At 37.9% G+C, this 14,452-nt stretch overlaps 1 protein-coding gene and 1 long non-coding RNA gene across 5 annotated transcripts in view; one reads left to right on the top strand and one right to left on the bottom strand.

The window, feature by feature from the left end:
* The first annotated feature begins 12 nt into the window (after nt 1-12).
* LOC113603431 (uncharacterized) lies at nt 13-14,451 on the top strand. Its single transcript, XR_003425015.2, has 3 exons — nt 13-187; nt 12,900-12,982; nt 14,112-14,451. It is a non-coding gene; the product is annotated as an uncharacterized LOC113603431 (long non-coding RNA).
* Nucleotides 3,199-14,452, bottom strand: part of LGR4 (leucine rich repeat containing G protein-coupled receptor 4) — a 101,950-nt gene continuing 90,696 nt past the window's right edge. For all 4 annotated transcript variants that reach the window (XM_027072961.2, XM_053203359.1, XM_053203361.1 and 1 more), the window contains 7 exons: nt 13,375-13,440; nt 12,590-12,661; nt 10,888-10,959; nt 10,467-10,592; nt 9,507-9,622; nt 9,168-9,251; nt 3,199-6,217 (listed from right to left, as the gene is read on the bottom strand). In XM_027072961.2, coding sequence (XP_026928762.1) covers nt 4,941-6,217; nt 9,168-9,251; nt 9,507-9,622; nt 10,467-10,592; nt 10,888-10,959; nt 12,590-12,661; nt 13,375-13,440 — 1,813 coding nt within the window. In that variant the 3' untranslated portion in view covers nt 3,199-4,940. The remainder of the gene's footprint in view (nt 6,218-9,167; nt 9,252-9,506; nt 9,623-10,466; nt 10,593-10,887; nt 10,960-12,589; nt 12,662-13,374; nt 13,441-14,452) is intronic.

Genomic DNA, 14,452 nt, shown 5'->3' with positions numbered 1-14,452 from the left:
GGAGGCCGCGAGGGCTTTGTCCCCGCCTGCGGAGCGCGGCTTGCTGCGCCAGGGCCTCCCTCTGCCCGCCGCTGACGGCGTGCGGGGCGCGTCCTCGTTTGCTGTTCATGTAGTACAAGAAATGTGCTGTCACTGAGCGAGGCAGAGCAAGAGGCGGAAGCCAAAACTACCGCCGTATACTTAACAGGTTAGGGTTTTAAGGATCAGTCATTTCTTGCCGCACACAGCCATATTTTATGGGGAGAGGAGAGCGAACTTTATCCAAGTTTCCAAGTGTATCCAAGCATGCTCTTTGAGGGCAATCTTCCGTTGTTTTGGGTAGCACCTCGTTTGCCTTGACATCTTAAGGTAACTAATGTGTCGGTGCGTGTGAATTTTGAGGTCTTTTTGAAGCTTCTAATTTACAAGGGGCTGTGCTAAGCACTAAAGATAGAGTAAAAGCCCTGCCTTCACACGTTCCTCATTCTTTTGTGGTGTAGAATCATCGTATTAAAATATTATGTGATCCGCATTTTATGATTTTTTTGGTGAGACCTCGGAAGGAGCACTGTCCTTTTCAGGTACTGGGAATAGGGATGACGGTAGCAAGGAAGAAGTGGTAGACAATAAACCTGGATGCTTTGTTCATGCTGACAAAACTGTGCACACTTGTAAATAAATATGGCTTTGGTCCAGCTCATGATGCATATTACTAGTAGAAATATCAGACTGAAAAGTGACAAAGGCTAAGACAGCACACAAAATTTGTTATTGACCAAAGAGTAATAGAAAATTTTTGATGAAATTTAGATCTGCAAAATTTGACACATGAGAATGAGGTATGGCAGAAATAATAGCAACCAAGGGCAATTCACAAGGCAGTAGCTATAATTAGTAAAGTATGACATGGTTGAAACTATTTTAGTGGAATGCTAATTTTTGTTAATTTTGTTAAAATTTTCAGTAAAAACAATGAAAATGGCAGAAAATTAGATCAATTTAACTGTGTAATATAGTCAATCAAGAAATAAAATGGGCTTAGTGGAGTTTACATTCTGTACCTCTTGAGTTACTTCTGTTATTCAATATTGGCAGATCTGGTTAAGACTTTTATGAGAACCTCCCTAGAATCAGTAACAGCATTAAAAGGCCTCGGGCCACTTCAGGGCTTCATAGGAGGTAACAAGCTATTCCCAACATAATCTGACATCCCTGAAGCAGAGGAGGAAAAAAACATAAAAGTGTTAGTATGAAGGGGACCTGGATTTGAATCAGTGATTTTCTTCTTACTCATGAGATTCCCTTAAACAAGCTCTTTGGCTTTCCTAACTTACTCCTTTGTAACAGGGAGGTAACCTATCTCCCAGTCATTAGTGTGTCATTAATTCTCAAAGTTTCTGGCATAGGACCTGACAGAGAAAACGGAAAATGATAAATTGTGTCATTTAAACTCCCAAACTTTTCCACTTTGACCTCTTGGTATAGGAATCTAAAATGTCATACGTTTCTGCCTCCTCAAAATGTTTGACTAAACAAATTATGTCCTTCCCTTGATGTCTTGAGAATCGTCATAATGACCATCTACTGCATTGTGCTGTAGCAACACTGGAGATAATGAACCAAAGAGATCCATGGCATTGGTGCTGGGGCTTGAACATAATTGAGTCCTGTGGTCTCCTTTCTTACAGTGCCTTGTCATTACTGTGACTGACAAGCCATAATCAAGTTTGGTAGAATTATATATACATGTATAAATAAGCTCAAAAGAAGGCCTCCCCCCCCTTAAGTTTTTGGTAACTTCTCTACTTACTACTCATTTTCATGGTACAGTTGAGATAAATTTTTATTTTTTGCCGACTTTGTAACCTTGTGCAAGAGTAACTTTTGCTTAAAAATCCCTATCTGACTTTGTTACAAAAATAACACCATTACCAGTTAGCCTTGTAGCAATAATTAGGCAAGTTTTAAAAATTTATCCCCAGACATACTGAAATCTTTACAGATGAAACATGTCTTAGATTCACTTCAAAATAATCCATGGGGTAGGGATGCCTGGATGGTTCGGTCCATTAGACGTCCAACTGTTGATTTCGGCTCAGGTCATGATCTTGCAGTTCATGAGTTTGAGCCCCACTTCAGGCTCTGAGCTGACAGTGTGGAACCTGCTTGGGATTCTCTCTGTCCCTGTCTCTCTCTGCCCCTCCCCTGCTTACGCTCTCCATCTCTCTCAAAATAAGTAAATAGACGACAAGAAATAATCCAAAGGGCAGATGGATTAGAGCGAGTTAGTGCATGGGACGCAGATGAAACAAGATTTACCATGTGCTGTTGATAATTGCCACAGTTGGGTGATGGGTACCTGGGGTGAAGGCTGAGGTGATGGGAAGGGTAATTATACTATTCTTTTTGTTATGGAAATTCCAGACACAAAGTTAAGTTTAAAACAAATGAACAAAACCAAAAGCTGATGTCTCACATTAAGAAGAATTGGGTACTGGTTTGGTTTCTTATCTGTTGTGTAGGATTTAGCTATTCACTTAAATTTCATCAAGTCCTCTATTTTCTCGTCTGTAAAATTAGGGCTCGATGATTGTGAATATTTATAGCTAAGCATTTGGGCAACTGACAACATTTGGTGTCATAAAGGATTACTTACCATTTGCTTTTATTATTTAGTTTTTTAAAGTGATCTCTACATCCAGGATGCCTGGGTAGCTCAGTCCATTAAGCGTCCAACTCTTGGTTTCAGCTCAGGTCGTGATCTTACCATTTGTGAGTTCAGTTCAAGCCCCACATCAGGCTCTGTGCTGACAGCATGGAGCTTCCCTGAGATTCTCTCTCTCTACCCCTCCCCTACTCACACTGTGCCCCCCCCAAAATAAATAAACATTAAAAAAATTTTTTAAAAAAAGTAATCTCTACATCCAAGGTGGTGGGGCTTGAATTTACAACCCCGAGATGAAGAGTTGCACGCTCCACCAGCTAAGCTAGCTAGGATCCCCAATCATTTGCTTTTAAACAAAGACCTAATTAATGGTAGTCTCTTAAATTTCACAATTTGTTTTCCACGAGTTATCATTCAGACTCAAGATGCAATAGTGTTTCCCACTACATGCATAGCACAATCTACCACATAGTTGAGGTATCTGCTATTCTATGTTTTAAATGAAATGTGAAGTTTTCGGTAACTTGAATTTTGGAGAAAAAAACACTTCTAGCTAGATTTTTTTCCAAGTTATGATTTAATATTTATCAGATGTGTAAATAAACAAACATGATAGCAACTTTAAAAACTTGTGAATAGTTGGCCTTACAAAATTACATCACACTGTAAATAAATCCCTCCCACATTTTATACAAACTACATGATTTTGATATACAAAGATTCTGTTTTTATTACACTGACAATGTACAACCAAGACTATTTACAAGGCAAAAAAAAGTATATAAACCACAATTTAACATTCTGCTACTGGCAGCCACTACAGTGTAGGAGGTAGCTTTAATTAAACGAAATGAACAGAAGCCACATTTCCCAACTTGTGTTCTAAAAATAATTTACATAAGATAAAAATTCATTATATGCACATTATATACAGTTTAACTATTAAACTGCAAACTAGCTTAATGTTTTTTAGTATATCCTGAATAACTAATGTGGCAGTGGGTTTGCTATTGATTTAGCATATGGTTCAAAAAACATTTATAACTTTAAGACTCCACATAGTGATCTGTCAAAAGTCCATAGATAAGAATCAAGTAAAATTTTTAATTGTTAAAGACACAGGCCTAAGCTTTATTCTTTTTCTTAAGTGACAGATTTGTTTTATCTCACCAGGACACAGTACCTGAACTGTAGCATAGGCTCTTTCGTATTTAAATCACAGTAAGGGGAACATGTATGGAAGCTACCATGTAACAGCACAGGTTCAGGAGAATCCAGCTCACTAAGAAATAATTATAAGTGCTTTGTGTCATAATTACTCCCAATTTCTTCCAACTTAATACAATAATTTACCACTGTTTATTTTCTGCGTAATTCAAACTATATGTAGATAACATACCAACAAAATTGGAAAATGTCAGCTCAGCCAATGATACTAAGAAATGTTTTTTAACAAGAACATTCCACAGAGCCATCAAGTCCCTCAGGTACTATTAAAATCCCGTATCAGTTAGTAGTTTAGCCAAATCTACCAAACCCACACAACAATGAGTCCTTTACTTTTTCCTAGTGTGGTCACAAGACACTGAGGGCAAAATTACTGGGTTTGCACCACAGCGAAGCGTGAGCACTGAAAACACACGTTCAGCTATTCTTTTAAAATCTAACAGTTGTTAATATTGTTTTAAAAACATCTTCAGGTTTTAGGTTTATAAATCACTTAAACAGAATTTATGATTCTGTTGTGTGAAAGATGGGACCAGAAAATGCAATCAGGTGATGCCTACTCTTCTGTTCTCACAGTTTTACCTGGGAGACAATCCCTTTTTTGGCCCTGCAGTTAAGTTGTCCTGAGATTAATGATGAACCATTAGGTAAAATTAGCAAGACTTTTTCTTAGCTACATAAAATCACATTTTAAAATATTCTTAAAAAAATATTAACAGCTGTTGTTCACCTTGTGCTTAGTTCAGAAATCGGTATAAATCTGCTTCTCATGGATCAGGAAAACCTAACATGATATTGCTATGATATACATAAAATTTTTCAAGTTATAAACCTGTTCCAAATAGACCACACATTGCTTGCACGTTGCATTTTCCATTGACTGACAGGTTAGGCACTTGTTCCTTGAGAACGTCTGGTTTCAGAAATCAACTGCCCCCCTTCTCCTCCTTCTAAGTGACACACCAGGCAGTGATCCCAGAAGTGCTTCCCAGATGAAAGGTCAGACCAGGGTTCTTCTCTAAATGCTGTGATTTTGGTTGATGGGGGAAACAGTTACAAACACACCAGTTCAGTCTTTGACTCTCGGTAGATTGTAAGCATAGCGCACCAAAGGGAATCCTCGACTCTGATAGAAGCAGGCTCGTCCACAGGCCTGCACCTGGTCCGAACTGTCTGAGACGAAGGAATCCTCTTCGTCTGCATAATCAGAGTGGGCGGATTGCGTGCCACAGTCGGACCAATAGCTGTCCGGTCTTTGGCAAGAACCCACCGCCAATGCAGGACAGCTGTGTGATTTTATTAAGTGTTTGCAGGACACTGGCTTTGTCAAAAGAAAGGACTCACAGCAGTCACACACGGCCAGGTTACCCTGCAAATGAGAGTACATGCCACAGTCATAGTAGAAATCCTGTTCCACGCAGCCAGCCTGGCTACCGATGGACACTGACACCGATCCGCTCTTCTTGGTAATGTGTCGCTTCAGTGACTTCCAGTCATCTTTAAACTTTGGGTTGAAGAACACATAGAGGACTGGATTCAGGCAAGCGGGCAACGGGAAGAAGATCAGAGTGACAGACTTCATAATTTCAGGGCTGATGGAGACCGCAGTGATCAACGGCGCAAAGGAGAAAAACGCAACAGGGCAAAAAAAGATGCAGTTGGTGAAGATGAGCCAGGCAACGTGCTTAATCATGCTAGAATGTGCGTTCTCTGAAAGGTCCTCCTTTTCCAAGTTGCAGTACAGTTTTGTGTAGACGATGGCCATTAATAAAAACGCCAGGGAGTTTAACAACACTAAGGTTACAGTGAATCCTAGAGATGGCGTTTCTCCCGTGGGGAATGGCAAGCAGAGGGGTGAGGCAGAATACTCCCCGCTGTGGAAAAGTGGAAAACAGCCTGCCACTGCAGCTCCCAGAAAAGCAAGAAGGGCAGCAGCCCGGAAGTGCTTGAGACGACGGCTTTTCCCGTTTTTCATGACATCTTTTGCAGATAAGCTTCTTTCGACAGCTGCCAGCATTAACAGAAATATGGCACTTTCGGAGGAGAAAATTGCAAGAAACCCGGCTATCCTGCACCCATTGCCAATCTCCCACCAAATGCCAAATTCAGCAAATCTGCCCCAGGACACGGCGTCCAGAAAAGTTAAGATGCCGGTGTAAGCTCCCATGAATAAGTTGGATACAGAAATGAGGCCTATGAACAGTTTGGAGGAAGGCAGTGATGTACAAGATGCAAATGTGGTTAAAATGACCAGCAGGTTGAAAAACACTGCAACCAGGAAAATGAACCACACGGTAAGACGGATCATCCAACTTCCCAGTAAGTACTCGCAGGGCTTAAAGGCACCTAAAACAAGAGAGAGAAATAAAAGACAATTTAGAAAACACCATATTCCCGTACGCTCTGGACTGCAAGAAAAATAAGGATGGTTAATCTAGCATAATTAAATCTGCTGCTACAACTGAATTGAACCAAACTGAAAAGATGACTATTTCTTAGATATTTTAGTCACTGGACTAGGCTATTTTAAAAATAACTGATTTGGGGGTGCCTGGGTGGCTCAGTCAGCTAAGCGTCAGACTCTTGGTTTTGGCTCAGGTCATGATCTCACGGTTCGTGGGGTTGAGCCCTGCATTGGGCTCTGTGCTGGCAATGTGGACACGGCTTGGAATTCTCTCTCTCCTTCTCTCTCTCAAAATAAATAAATAAAGCTAAAAAATAATAATAAAATTACTACCATTGAGGCATATTTTAAAATTTTTAAATAAAAATAACTGACTTTAATTTCTTTTATTAAATATTTGATAAAGTCATACCAAATGCATATATATGCATATATGCATATATATATATATATATATATATATATATATATATATATATATATATATAGGACGGTGCCTCATATATGATAAGTACTTGATACACTGAAGGCTTGGAATTAGATAAACTAGGGCTTTAATATGGGGTTCATAACTTGCTACTCTTCCTTAAGAAAGCAACTTAAACCTCTATAAATTTCATTTTCTCACTTGTGGACAATAATGCCTATTTTATAGCATTGTGTAGCTTAAATAAAATTACATCCATGAGATATGCAAGAAAGTTACTAGGTACAGAGGTGGACTTCTATAAATACTAGGTCCTTTTCTTTTCTTTCTTTTTTTTTTTTTTTAATATTTATTTATTTCTGAGAGAGAGAGAAACAGCACAAACGGGAGAGGGGCAGAGAGGAGACACAGAATCTGAAGCAGGCTCCAGGCTCTGAGCTGTCAGCACAGAGCCCAATGCGGGGCTAGAACTCATGAACCGTGAGATCACGACCTGAGCTTAAGTCAGCCGCTTAAGCAACTGAGCCACCCAGGTGCCCCTAGGTCCTTTTCTTCCTCCTTCCCAGTCCCAATACAGCTTTTAGAAATTATGTATGTGTATGTATGTACATGTATATATGTGGCTTTCAAGGGCAATCTGATGAAGCAGATTAAAATAGGTATAATTATACCCACTTTCCATCCAGAGAAATTGAGACGTCAAAGTGTTCAATAGACTTGACAAAAGTTATTCAATAAGACAATAAATAGAGTGAGGGCAAAACCACACTGATGTTAGCTATTCATACAAAGCCACATCCAATAAAACCCTGTGAAATTTAAACTAGAATTGCAAGAACTAATTTAGTAACTAGATTGTATGTACTTTGACGGGCTAGTTATGTCACAAATGACAACTATTTTATTTTAAAATTAGTAAAGGAAAACTAAATTTTGTTTACAAAGCTCAAGAAAACTATGTATTACAATTGCCTAAAACACATGTTCTGATGTATCTTTCTGAACTGTCATGAACTTTGATACATCCCACATTTTAAATTGCTGAGACATTCACAGACCTTACAAGCCAGCTCAGCAACATTTATATCTATCTGACTTCCAAATATCACAAGAAACTTAAAAAAATTTTTATCCTCCCCCCCCCCACCCCCTTAGGAAATGTTAGGAGGAAGCTTCCACCTTTATCTCTGTATCTGAACTCATCTTCCTTCAAGGAAGAAGGAGTAGCTCATCTGACCTGAGAGAACAGGACTTCCTTTTGGAAGTGTCTGATAGGTGGAGATACTCTCCCCTGGGAAGCAGGCTCCACCCAGTCACTGTCTGAAAACTGGCTGCCTCCTCCAGTTCTAACAGATGGATCCCACTCTCTGCTACTCCCTGCTTCTGCGTGAGCACATGGGGGTCTGTGTGTTACTACAGCTGAGTGGGGAGTCAAGCCCGCAGTGTAACTCTACCGCAGTGGGGGGAGTGGGGAGGAATCTTAGACCAACTTTCTTCCTGACTAAGGTTTAAATTCAGTGTAGAGGAAATGGAATCCCTGCCTGTTCAGGTCTAGTCTCCTCTTTAACAAAGCTGTTCCCTTCTCATTGGGTTGTCAGTTCCTTATGCACATTCTCTAATACAAGAACCCCAATCAGGCCAGTGAGCAAGCTCCACCCTCTTAACTTCCAACAATTAATTCAGAACCTAGATAATATACACTGCCTATGCTGAAATGATTCTTGCCAATTCCATTTGCTCACCTGGTCACTTTAAGCTCATTCTCAACACAGGCACTGTGCTAAGTATTAAAAGAATACATACAGCCCCTTACAAAGCTCACAATTCAGCAGTCATCATTAGAAAGTCCATAATACTTTTGATTCTGAGTTATAAACTCAATATTCAGATCATCCCATGTTATTATATTAAAAAAAATTCTACTTCATAGCACACCAGTTAGCCAATTATTTATTTTTTTTCTTTTACAGTAAAATTCCAAATCTATCTTCCCTGATAGATGAGGCAGAGTCCAACATTATGGTCACAACCAAATATGTGGTCTCATTTTAGTAACTTTCCCAAGCCCACTGAAGTTCAATGAAATAAAGTAGAAAGAAAAGGAAAATCAAAGTTGCATTAAAAAAAAAAAAAGGTTACACTAAAAATCCTTGCAGATCAGTAAGTCCTAGAACTGGTCGCTAGAGTTAAAGAAGCATTCAGAAAGTGCTTCTCGATTTTGCATGCGCATAACCCTCCAGGGAAGTAGGTAACACGAAGACTCTGAGTCAATAAGTCTGGGACAGAGATTCTGCAAGGGACGCCTAAGCTCCTGGTATGCAGACCACCGCTTGAGGCAGAAGGCCTTGTGAGATCATCTAGCACCACTCCTGTTACAAAATATCACATCCCGCCCCCAAGTTTTAGTTCTATGTGCCTCATGTTTATTTAGAGCAAGACACTACAGCAAAATGTGTTGGGCATACCTGTGGAGGGCGTACAGTGGATAATTATTTGATTGTGTTCTTCATTCTCTGCACTGCTCGTGACACCCGCTGCACCCGTGGGACCTGAGTAGGTAACGTAAACTGCTTAATTCCAGTTTTATGCAGTTCAAAAGAACCATACTTTCCTGCAATCTTCTCTCTTGTACATGAGTTGAGTTCAGCTTCCATGAGGCTTAATAACATACTAAAGATGCAAGTAACACAGTCTGTGCCATTTTCTCACATATTTCCTATTTATTCTTCAAAAATGATTACAATAACAGAGACTTGAATTAATGCCATAAAGCACATTCTCTTTTAAAAAGTACATGCACTCGCCTTTATCCTTTGCCACACTGTGGTCCTGGAGGCTGGTATCTTCCGTGTTTGAATGTGCATAAGAGTCACAGCCCCAAAATGCACAGCACTGATAAGCATATGGTACTGATAAAGACCTGGAGAAAATTGCAAAATCTACATTGAAGAACAACTTCACAGACATGCTTTTGTTTTGTAAAAAGTATTTCAATGTTTAAGTGCCCTAGGAGTCAGACCTGACTGTCACATGCTTTAAAAACTGGTCATTAGCCTCTCTGGGCCTCAGTTTCCTCATCTGCGAAAAGAACTCGGGTAGGTGACACCATGAATTTCTCTTTTCATATAAGATGTGCTTTTAAAAGCTGAATTTTAAACAAACCATATTTACAATTTAGGAGTAATACTGCAATTTAAAGTGAAATCTTATCAGACTCCCTTTATACGTGAATTTACCATGCTTAATTTATCATAGGATACTGGTAGTTTCATTTCATATTAATGTCCCAGATCATTTGCGACTTTACACCATTAAATGAATTTACTTTGTTCACATAAGTGTAATAAAAATATTTATTTTCTTCTCCCACAGTAATATCCCCAAGCCTTGTCTCTACTATATCAAATATCTCTATGAAGTATTACACTCTGTATCAATTTTCTGTACGTTCACACTTATGTGGTTCTCCCCACATTGTTCATGACAAATCTACTGTATAAAAAACCAGTCTGATGAATGGCTACATTATCTCCTGACAGCCTCAAGGGCTGGAAATTCATGTTCTCAAAAACTAAGGTATAATGCTCATGTTCTTTTTTTTTTTTTTTTTTTTTTTTTACCAAATTTGTGAGGACTGAGGTAGAAAATACTCTTAACTTACGGCCTCCCAGAAAATCTGGGAACCACAGCCCAAAACTAGCCTACTCTATATTTTAGGGGTGCACCATAACCCCAACAAAAAAGAAAAATAAGCAAAAACGCACCTGAGATTAACAAAATCTTTTGCTGCTAGGGCTTCTTGTAGCTTGAAGTTGCCAACAAGTTTCAGCTGATTTAGCCCATGCAGGCCTTCCGTAGGAAATGAAGTTAATTCGTTGAAACTTACATCTCTAAAATGTGAATGAGACTTTACATTAACTCCGAAGATGCAAATTACACAAAAACCTTTGTACATGTGTAAACATCATAAATACTAGAGCTCTAAGAGGAAGTTCAGGCGTGCCGAAACAATAGTTCTGGCATTCATCTTGCCTTCCTAGAAGGTGTCACTATATCACTGCGGCTTTAGCATTTATACAAGGGAGCAACTAAACAGAAAAAAATATTTTGATAGGACAATGCCAAAACACAAGTTTCTGTAGACTATTACTTTCAGGACATTACTGCATAAAATCATCAACTTACAGGTTAGTTATTGACCCAAGCTTGGCAAAAGCTCTGCTGTGAATTTCATGGATCAGGTTTCTACTCAGATCTCTGCAATTATAAGAATAACATGTTAATCTTTTCAAATAAATTCAAACTGCAGTTACTCTGACTATACTTTGGTATTTGAGGTAGTCACAGTATCCCTGATAAGATAATAAATCTTATTAATCTCGCCCAACAACTCCATGTTTATGTTGAATTCTTCTCCTTCACAAAAATCTATTTCTTGGAATGGGTTCCACGGAGCAATAATTCTAGTTGGCACCTGTTTCAAAACAGTTGTGAATTTTCTCCACCTTATCCTTCTGGTACCAGTTCAAAAATATAAATGATATGATATAACCTTTGGTACTATTAAGTAGGTGAGGAAAAACTCAGCTCCTGACAAAGCTGAAAATAAAAACAGGTTTCATACTATTTGCTTTCTCAAAGGTCAGTGATAAGGCCCTGAGGGAAGAAGACAAATAATCAATATGTCAACAAGAGCATTCCAGAAGGGCTTCAGATATCATTCTTTCCCAAGCAGGAAATAAAAATCATATCAACACCAGAGCTGTACTGTATTCAGAAACACACCCTGAGAAATTCTGATATCGCAGAATTAATAAAACAAATAATCTGCAACCACACTTAAACTGAGCATTAAGGGAAATTTAAAGACATCTCCCGGATAACAGGACAATTTGGCAAACTTGATTTCGAATCAAAAAAGAAGGCCAGCTTTTCACTGTTGTCGCTTGTCGGTGCTCTACAAGTGACTGCAGCTAGGAGCCAGATCCCTTCCTCGCTACTGCCCAGACCCACACACAGTAAGACTGTCAGCCACAAGAAAAGATCCCAATGTCTAATAAAATACTTTGTAGTAGAAATTATTTTCTATTTCTTACTGGAATCTATTGGAAGACAGGAATCAATACATGTAATTTCACTTCGCCTTCAATTTTTCAAATTTGTTCTGTATTTTAAAAATATTCACTATTTTAGCATATTGTGTTTTCTGCACTAATGTTCTATAAATACAGGGACAAGGCCTGTCTTAGCCACCTCTATATCACCAACTGCTTAATGGAAAACTTGGCACAAATATACACTCAACTACAAATATACTTTTCAAATGAGTGCGTCTGTTGCACATTAGCTATATTTGTTATGATATATACCCCAGTGTGAGGGTCTGCAAATTTTTCCTGTAGAGGGCCAAGTAGTAAATATTTTCACCTCTAGGTCATATATTCTCTACTCCAACTCTTCAACTCTGCCATCGTATGGTTAAAGCAGTGTTAGACAACATTTAAAAGAGCATGGCTGTGTTCCAATAAAACTTAATTTACAAAAACAGAAGGCAGGCTGGACCCGGCCCACAGGCTATAGTTTGCCTACCCGCTGCTCTAATGGATTGGCAAACCTCATCACTGTGACTAGGAAACCAACGAGCTCCATCTCTCAGGTTGTATACATTACACCATTTCACTTACCAACGTACAACAGCATAAATCAGCTAAGGCAAAAAATACTGAAAGTTAGATCATTTATAAAGTACCACGTGGTAAAATTTGAACAACATTTACACATAACAAATCACATCTTTAAGTATATCTATCATGGGAATTATAATGATAGATTAATTTATAACTTGACAAAAATTTTAGTTGTTTCTAATAATCAAAGAGAAACTTACAGAATCCTCAGAGATATCAGGCCTTGAAATGTACCTTCTTTTATTTGGTGGATCTGATTACGTTGCAAAGAACTAAGGTAAAAAAATGAAGGAAAAAAGAGAAAAATTATTTTCAATTTTGAAAGATAACATTTCTTAAACTTTGTCTAAGTTTAAATACTCATTCATAAATAACCTTGATTTTGTTGAAAGTAAGAGAACTGCCATTTCCTCATCAATAACATGAAAGGGCTAGAATAATTGGTATTCCATCCCAATTTATGCTGGGAGTTAATGTACACTAGCTAAATTCCTTATCAACCCCATTCAGGAGAGCAGGAAGACAACATGGTAAAAAAGGACCCAAGACAGTACAACCATACCAAGTACCATGGAGAGAAGGCTACAGGAAAGGTAAAGAAAGGGATCAGTGACGGAAGAATTAGTGCCTTCCTCTCCCCATCTCCCAACCAACTTCCATCAAAACTTACAGGTACACAGTGGGTATCTGGGTTTGATTTCCCTCAACAACCAGGAACAGTTTTTGTTTGTTTGTTTGTTTTTGTGTGTGTAGACAGCCCTCCCGCTGTACTGTCTCATAGAATGCCTGGTAAGTACCTAAAAATGCTGGTTGTATGGCCACAACTAGTACAATATGACATTTATTCACAGGGATACCTGATTATATGCATTTATTTCTTTAATATTTCTAATTTCCTGATGGTAAAGCCATTATTTAAAATAGGAAATGTTCAATGAATCAACCATAAACCACAGCAAAAAGAGTAAGTTCAAGACCAACTTACATTTCTTCCAGAGCATGGCAACCATTAAAGCTTGGAAGGTCTTTTATATTGTTGTAAGACAAGTCCCTTAAAACAATGAAAATTAAATTAATTCTGTGTTATCAGAATACTAAATTAAAAGAGCTGTACTCAGTATTGAAAACAGCACTAAGATCTGTAATAAAGACAGATGCCTGAAGAAAATCATCTATTTTTTTTTCTAAGACTTGTAAGTTTCTAGAATGATATAACATGCTTAAGATTGCAAACTTGAAGTATATAATGTTGAGTACAGACAATATAAAATATATTAAAAACACTTAAAAATTTTTAAAAATTTTAAAATAAAACTATTAAAAACATTAAGCATATAAAATATACAGTTATGGAAAATATATCAAAATTATGTCTAAGTGGTAGATTTATGTGGTTTTTAATTTATATTTTTATAATTTTGTTTATACCATAAATAATTTCTATGTTAATTATAAAGCTTTAAGAGGAGTGGTATGCATAACTCACATTTTCAAAAAAATGTATATTAAACCAAATATAGGGACTCGTTAACTCTCACTTAATCCCACTGCAGTGTTTCCTCCATAGTGATCACTGTGCTTGATATTCCGTGACATGATTTAATGATTTGTTTAATCAATCAGTCACTTATTTTGTTACTATCTCTCTCCCCTGAATACTTATTAACAACTTAGTAACTTAATTGTTTGCTCTTATGACATTTTTACTTCCTTACTTTCCAGGGTAGTTGAAATTTTTTGGAAAGCTCCATGCTTAATTGGTTCCTGATCCAAGAAAGATTTGGGCTCTGCTTAAGTTCTGGATAAAACAGAAAGAGGTGGAGAGCTGACAGTCCCAGGACATCTAGAATTAAGGGCAAGAAAGCCCAGATAAGAAAAATACAAGGAAGAGACTAGTCTGGTTTTACTTTGTTCAAAGTCACAAGACGTATGACATATACATAACCCTAAAAACCAAATTGAAATAAACGTTACCTACCCTTGGGTCACGAAAACACCTGCTCATTTCCATAAAGGGAACAAATAAGACATAATTCTACCTTAAAATCAGCTAATGAAAATAG

Source organism: Acinonyx jubatus, chromosome D1 (genome assembly GCF_027475565.1).
Source record: "Acinonyx jubatus isolate Ajub_Pintada_27869175 chromosome D1, VMU_Ajub_asm_v1.0, whole genome shotgun sequence".
Lineage (NCBI taxonomy): Eukaryota > Metazoa > Chordata > Mammalia > Carnivora > Felidae > Acinonyx > Acinonyx jubatus.
This window is presented reverse-complemented; position numbering and strand designations above follow the sequence as displayed.